The 7545-nt window shown below is 55.3% G+C and overlaps 2 protein-coding genes across 2 annotated transcripts in view; both read right to left on the minus strand.

Annotated features, from left to right (window-relative positions):
- The window catches only part of CACTIN (cactin, spliceosome C complex subunit), a 14470-nt gene extending 11403 nt beyond the window's left edge, over window positions 1-3067 (minus strand). The window contains exons 1-2 of the mRNA XM_010828119.1: window positions 2659-3067; window positions 8-272 (exon numbers count right to left, since the gene is read on the minus strand). Coding sequence (XP_010826421.1) covers window positions 8-272; window positions 2659-2831 — 438 coding nt within the window. The 5' untranslated portion in view covers window positions 2832-3067. The remainder of the gene's footprint in view (window positions 1-7; window positions 273-2658) is intronic.
- Window positions 3068-4570: 1503 nt separating this feature from the next.
- Window positions 4571-7545, minus strand: part of PIP5K1C (phosphatidylinositol-4-phosphate 5-kinase, type I, gamma) — a 34835-nt gene continuing 31860 nt past the window's right edge. The window contains exon 17 of the mRNA XM_010828122.1: window positions 4571-7371. Coding sequence (XP_010826424.1) covers window positions 7369-7371 — 3 coding nt within the window. The 3' untranslated portion in view covers window positions 4571-7368. The remainder of the gene's footprint in view (window positions 7372-7545) is intronic.

The raw sequence follows: 7545 nt of genomic DNA on the forward strand, positions 1-7545 counted from the left end.
CCTGCAGGCTCTGTTGCTGGCTCAGGGCTGCTGCCGCTGCCTCCCGGGGGCTCTGTGAGTGGTCCCTGGATGCGGAGCTGGACGCTGAGGAGCCTGGGGACCAGGAACATGTCCGTTGCTGCCGCTGCCGGCGAGCCCATTGGCCCCGCTGCTGATGCTGCTGCTCATCGCTTGAGTCAGACTGAGAGGAGTGGTCCTGGGCATGCCGGTGGGCAGGAGAGGGGCTCCGGGTCTGCCTGCCTCTCCGTGGTCGCTCCTCTTCTGAATCCGACCTGTGGAGGGAACCCGTGAAGCTCTGCTTGCCGCCAGCTGGCCAGTCACCTGTCCCACTGCCACTGACTGGGCAGGCACCTGCTGGGGGCCAGGAGCTGGTTTAGGTTCTGGGAACATAGCAGTGACCCAAACACTGATGGTCCCTGCTTCTGTGGGGCTCACATCAACAAATGTGACACTAGATGGGACCATGAGCCACTAGGATAGTGACAGTGCATTAGGGCGTGCAGAGGCCAGAGAGGAGCTCGCTAAGAAGGTGACATTGGAGGAGTGTCAGGGAGCTACGGGGAGATCTGGAGAGAGTGATGGGGCAAAGGCCCTTGGGCAGGAATTCATTTGGCATATTTAAACAGCAGCAGGCAGGCCTGTGTAACTGGAGCAGAGTGAGTGAGGGGGAGAATGGGAGGGAGGGCAGGAGGGCAGGTGGCCTGGGCCAGATGGTGAGGGAACTATAAGCTCTGTCCAAGGTGTCCAGGGGGCTTCCCTGGTAGCTCAGTCGTAAAGAATTTGCCTGCAATGCAGGAGACATGGGTTTGATCCCTGGGTTGGGAAGATCCCCTAGAGAAGGAAATGACAACCTACTCCAGTATTCTTGCCTAGAGAATTCAATGGACAGAGGAGCCTGGTGGGCTACAGTCCATGGGGTTGCAAAAAGAGTCAGATGCAAATTAGCAACTAAACAACAATAACAAGGTGTCCAGGGAGGGTTTACAGAAAGAAGGTGGTGTTTGCCGGCTCTATAGGACAGGCAGGAGCAAGACTGGCGGGAATACAGAGCCTTGACAGGGCAGGTGAGGCGGGCAGGCAAAGTAATGAACCCTGGGGATAGATTCTTTAATGTTGGGGGCCTTTGAGCAACTAAATCTGTCTTTATTTTGTCCAATGCTCCACCCATTAAGCTCACGAGAAAAAACTTACACCTTGAAAACCAATTATTTGGCATTACTTAAACAAAAACTACAAACTTGGTCAAATCTTCATAAATGACATTGATTTTCATGACCTATCTAGAGTGGCTGATTCTTGTGAGTAACTAAAATCTTAGAAACCAATAGGTGACAATAACAATTTATTGCTACCCACAAACCACTGCTAAAACATCAACATTAAACGTTAAACCAGAGTCAGCAAACTTTTTCTGTGAAGAGCCAGATGGTGGATGGCAAAGTAAGTCAACTCGGCTATCACAGGGCAAAAGTGGCCCATGAACAGCACATGAACTAACTGGCATAAGTTTATTCAATAAAATTTTATTTCTAGACACCAAAACTTGAATATCATGTACTTTTAATGTGTCATGAAGTACTACTCTATTGTCTTTCCCATCCCACCCCCTCCCCTCGACATTTAAACATGTAAAAGCTATTCTTGGTCCTAGGCTGTAGTTTACCAAATACTGGTTTAAACCATCTCTTTACTATTTTCACTCCGTTTGTCTTCCTGGAATTCCTGGGTGACAGTGATCTTATGAGACTCAAAAGGAAAAGCCACCTTCTCAAACCTAGAGGGTGATCAGTGGATGACAGCCACCCTGGCTATGGTGTGAAGAACAGGCTGGAGGGATGGGGAGACACTGCATGCTTCCAGAGCCCCTGTGGAGATCCTTAGGGCACAGATGACAGAACTTGGATGAAAGTGGGGCAGGGACTGCCATTTACAGGCTGAGCCAGCAGTAGAACCCAGCTCTGAGAGTCAGTCCCTATCTCCATGCTGATTCCCTTGTGTAGGAACAGATTCAAGCAGACTCAAGCCAAGTCTGGTCAGGTGCCCCATCTCCAGAAGAAAAGGGCTGTGGGCAGATGGGAAGCTGAGCAACAAGTCCGAGGACTCAACGGAGTCCTGCCACCTGTCATCAACGGTTCTTCTCTCTTACATCCCAGGAACATGTGTTGTCACTTTTACTTCGGAAATCCCTCTCAAATCTACCCACTTTCTCACTGTACCTTCCCACAGCCTCCCCTCGAGAAAGCCATCATCATCTGTTGCCTGGACAACTGTTACTACGTTCCTGCTCCTTGGTGTCACTCCTGCAGTCCCGCTGAGTCCCTTCTCCAGGCGAAAACCAGTGGGAATTGTGCAAGGTAATCCAGACATCACTTCTTGGTTCGAAATACTCCACAGCTCCCTGCTGCCCTCTTAAATAACCCTCAAATGCTTCAACGGTACACAAGCCTGCACGATCTGGTCTCCCGCTTCCTCTCCGACCTCATCGATTCCCCAACTCCTCGCTCCTTGGAGCCTCTCGCTTTCCTATCGCTGCCTGGTCAATTCCGACGTCCTCAGACGTCCCCCTTTTCAGGAAGCCCTCCCTGACTAGCTCGAGGGGTTTTCAGCTCCCCTAAGGCTGGAGCTGGACCTCCAGCGCGGCTTACACAACTACCCTACCTACGATCCCGACTCCTCCGCCTCCGTCTGCGTCGTCCCTCGTCGTCTCGGCTACGCCGGTTTCGCCGCCCATGGCTTCCGCTCCGACTTCGGCTCCGATTCCCGCTCCAGCTCCGTTGCCTTCGACCCCTGCGACCAGCCGACCGCGAGCGCGAGCGTGTATCCCGACCCATCGGCTGGGACGGTGGCGACGGCGCTGACACAAATACCCGGGGCCTGTGCCGGGGGCCTTCCTCGCTTGTGACGCGTGCCTGGTTGCCCCGCCCACGCCTGAGCAGGAAGATTGGAACCCATCCTGTCGCCCCATGCCGCGGGGACTTCGACCCTCCTTAACCTCTCCACTGTCCTCAGTGTGGCCTAAGTGATGGACTCCGGCCGGACTGTCGCCGCCAGAATTTGGGATTCGCTCTTCAGGCAATACTAGGGGCAGGCCCAGGTGGGTCCTAGCGCCTTAGCGAATCAGAGGGGCAGTGGGCGGAGCAAATGCGAAAGGCTGATCCTCTGTGAGAGTACTCATCATGCTACACCACTGCCAATACCTGTGTTTCTTGGATTAAGCTTTGAAAAAACACTTCCATAACGTCTTAAGTTCCTCATTAACTCATTTTATAGATTGGGAAATTGAGGCTAAGAGAGAGAAAGTCACGCCAAAATCCCGCCCCCAATGAGCCAGTGTGGAGCTCATTGGTGGCCCATCCGGCTTTGTCCTGTGGGTGCTGGCAAACCGTGGGAGGGCTTTGAGCGGGGAGGGATATCAGGGGTCTTTAGGTGGAGTCCCTGCAGGGCCGTTAGGCAGGGGCAAGACCACAAAGGGGTGAGAGTGGAAGCCCGAAATCTGGAGGAGCCCGAAGTCCTGCTCTGAGTTCCCCAAACCCCACCCCCAGGGGATGGTGCTTAATTCTTTAAGCCAACTCTTTAAATGTGTAGAACACAACTTCCAGACACCATCCTAGATGCTAGCTTTGCATATTCTGCTTAGTGCTGCAGCGCGGGTTGGAGGGTGGCGGCATGGAGGCAACCCTTGATAACTGCCTGTCTTGGGATGTGGGTTGTCCTGGTGACAGGCTGGCCCAAAACGTTATTTTCCCCACCCGGAGGCATCCTTGAGCATATCTCCCCTCTGACCATAAGGGGAACATAGTCGTGATCGCCTAGTCTCGTGTACCAACGAGCTGTGCCATCTGTGTCTGGGATCAAAACTGGGTTGTCAAGGGCTTGCTTAGAGACAGAATCTTGTCTTCAATGCAGTGTTTCTCAAATTGGGAGTCAGGGAGAAATATTTTCCCCTTAAAAGGGGTCCATGCATTACTCAGTTAGACGGACTGGCAGAACAATCTCTGGGGAGTGTTTGTTCCTGAGGTCAGCTTTTATTTATTTAAAAAAATCTTTTTGGCCAGGCGGCATGTGGGAGTCGCTTCAGTCGTGTCCGACCTGCGCGACCCCATAGAGGGCAGCCTACCAGGCTCCCCCGTCCCTGGGATTCTCCAGGCAAGAACACTGGAGTGGGTTGCCATTTCCTTCTCCAATAGATGAAAGTGAAGTCGCTCAGTCGTGTCCGACCCTCAGCCACCCCATAGACTGCAGCCCACCAAGCTCCTCCGTCCATGGGATTTTCCAGGCAAGAGTACTGGAGTGGGGTGCCATTGCCTTCTCCCTTAGTTTTCGACTAGTAATCAAATCTGCGTCCCCTGTGGTGGAGCCTTAACCACTGGCTTGTCAGGGGAGTCCCCTGTGGTCAGCTTTTAAAAAATTTTTTTGAGCAGAAGTGGAAGCCAATGCTACTAAAGCATTTGGGTCCGTTGTTGATTTTATTTATTGTGATTCTTACTAAGGTTTCTTTGTGTTCTCCTTCAAAGTCAGTCTTTAAACTCGCACCCAGACCACCAGAGAGACAGAGAGAGGCGGCTGATGCTTATTACCCAATTTATTAGAGAACTCTTCAACGTAAAAAGGGGGGGTGGGGTGGCAGGGCTGGGGTGGGGAGGATCTGGGGCTGCATACGAGTGTTATGGGGCCAGCAGTGGCTGCGGTCACAGAGGCGCCCACGGCTCTGGGTTTGAGCGGGCTGGCGTCCTGCGCCCGAGGAGGCTGAGCCCCGGATTGTCACACACCAGACCACGGGGGCTGAGCACACGGAACCCCCAGTGAGATTAAGACACACAAGGTTTGCAGTTCTGTTGTGTTTGGAAATCAGATGGGCCATAAAAATGGGGTTGGGGTGGGGACAGGCGATGCAACTGAATTACCAGAGGTGACCGAGGGTGCTTGTTCTGGGGTGGGGACCGAGGGGCTGCGGCGACAGTACCATGGCAGGGGACCCCACGGGGATGGGAGTATTGCACTGAGCCAGGTGGTGGGAGGAAGGGGGCGAGAGGAGGCAGAGGATGGAGGCTGGGAGGGGACACGTGGGGGATCCCACCTCGTCAGTCTCAGGACACACCTTTCCCGTGTACAGTATGGCACGGCAGACAGTGCCCATGTTCTCAGTGACAGCAGCTGTCAAGGACAAGCTGGGACGGAACTGGGGCATCACCACCAAGGAGTTGGCAGATTGCTATCCTGGGGGTGGGATGACAGCTGGGTGGGTCCAGGGCCCTTCCTGTTGGGGGTCTGGGGAAGGCCATGAGTTCACTGCATGTTACAGATAAGGTCTTGCCTTCCCACCCTCTCACCCTGACCATAAGCACACGCTTCCCGGCAGCCTAATCCGAGGACCACCTTGCATCCATGTGACAGTTCTCTGAAAAAGGGACAAAAAAATGCAACCAACACAAAGGGGACTCTGAAGGGGTATTCATGACTTAGCACGGGAATGAAAACATCATGATGTCCAGGAGGTTTGCAAACTTCTCCAAGTAAGCATCTGTCTGTGATTCACTCAGGAAAGCCCCGGGGCCCCACTCCCCAGCTCCAGGCGGCCGAGGGCGCCCTGGACGTGGGGCCTGCTGCTCTGGTCGTCCCCACGGGATGCACCGCATCTCTGCAGCTGGCCTTGGGGCAGGGGCTCTGATGTCGGCACTGGGGCAACATAACAGTGGCTGTTAAGTCATCTTCAGACCTCTGCCCATTCAGCCCACCTCCTCCAGGCGGGACAGGGCAGGCACCAACTGGGGACTTGTGTGCATGGGGCACTGTGGACGGTGCCTTGGTGGAAGTCCCGGTGAGGATGCTCCAGGGTCTGGACACCCCCTCGCAGGTAGGAAGGGAGCAGAACGCCTGTAGGATTTTTCTGATGGATCCTCTTCCCCAAGCCTCGTGCTGCGGCATCCTTGGTGGCCCTGTGAGTGGAGAGCCCCTGGGGCACAGCCCGAGGAGGGGTACAGCCAGCCAAGAGGCTCTGTCCAGGTACACAAAGCAGGCTGTGCCAGGGGAGGTGACGAGGGGCCCTTGTAGGAAAAGACAGCAGTGTACACAGCTTGCAACGAACTTGAAAATCAGGTCCTGGCTTGGCAGGTTCTCCAGCCATCTCAGGCTCCACCAGGGAGGCAAAGGTGGGAGTTCTTCCACAAAGTGCAACTTCCACTCCACACTGGCTCCCAGCTCCTCCCACGCAGGGCCAGGTGGGCCAGGTGAACAATCCCTGATGCGTCCCTCTCTGGAGGCAGGCAGGAGAGACCCTGCAAAGCTGTCAGCTCCAGCAGCCGCCTATGGACGCAGCAGGGCCCCTGGCAGTTGCCCTGTGGGGCTCTGGACCCAGAAGTGGGACCATCCAAAAAAATTGTTTTTTTCACCAATAATTTCTTTTCCTATCCTTCAATCGGCACAGGTGTCTCCATCATTTAAGAGAGAGAGGATGCCTACCTCCGTCTTTTTACAGGAGGGGGTCTGGTCTTCTAGCCCTGGCGGCCTGCCCGTGGGGGCTCCCCTTCAGGACACAGACCTTGGGAAGTCCCAGGGCCTCAGTGCCTGGCTGCCTCCTCCTGCCTCGGCCCGTCTTCCAGAGAAGAGAGAAGCCCACAGCCCTGAGCTCCACTGAGTCAGGGCAGCTATGTGTCCACACGGAGGTTCTCATTACGCCTGGGGATTCCTGCTCGCGGTCACATGGGAGGCAGGTGGTGGGAGACAGATGCTGAGAGATGGCAGGGCCACTGGTGAAAAGCCATCCCCAGCCACCACTGTGCTGCCCTCAAGCATGATGTCCAGCTCTCTCGGCCCAAAAACCTGAGCCAACAGTGCTTGGCAGGTGCAGTGTGCAGCCTCCAGAGGCACCCTGGGGAACGCAGTGGCCCTTCTGTCCTAGGGGCCTGTCCACCCCGGCCCAGACCTAGAGTGGATTCCGCTGGGGCGCAGGTTCCCTCAGCAAAACATGCAAGCACAGCAATGAACCAAAAGTGCAGTAAAATAGAGTTTCTTCTTTTCCATTGTGGGTTTTTTTTTTTTGCCTTTTCCTTTTTCTAAAAAAACACACCCATGTGTGCTACCATGTCTGTGCAAAGAATAAGGACCCAAAATAAATACATGATCGGAAATGCAGGAGGGTTCACAGTATCAGGCGTAGGTAGTTGTCGGGGAGCCAGAGCGGGGCAGGCCGTCCGGATGGGGGTCGCTCAGCAGCCAGGAGTGTCGGTGTCGTCAGGGGAGGACGAGGGCGAGGGCTGGCTGCCAGGCGGGCATCTCCCAAGCTCTGGGCTGAGCGAGGTGGGCAGTGCCTCCAGGAAGCGGCCGGGGCAGCAGCGGGCACTCGGCTCCGGGTCAGTGTCTGCATAGGAATTACTGCAGAGGCAAGGGGGCGGGTGAACTCATGGTGGGCTAGGGCCAATCCCCACCCACCCGGCCTCCCATGGCTAACGACACAAGCCAGGGACCCCGGGAGCCTTGAGGGCTGGACACAGGCCATGGCACGGCAGAGCCTGGCTGCCCCTCCCACTGGAGACCTCAGTTTCCCCA

This window comes from Bison bison, unplaced genomic scaffold, assembly GCF_000754665.1.
Source record: "Bison bison bison isolate TAMUID 2011002044 unplaced genomic scaffold, Bison_UMD1.0 scf7180017864492, whole genome shotgun sequence".
NCBI lineage: Eukaryota > Metazoa > Chordata > Mammalia > Artiodactyla > Bovidae > Bison > Bison bison.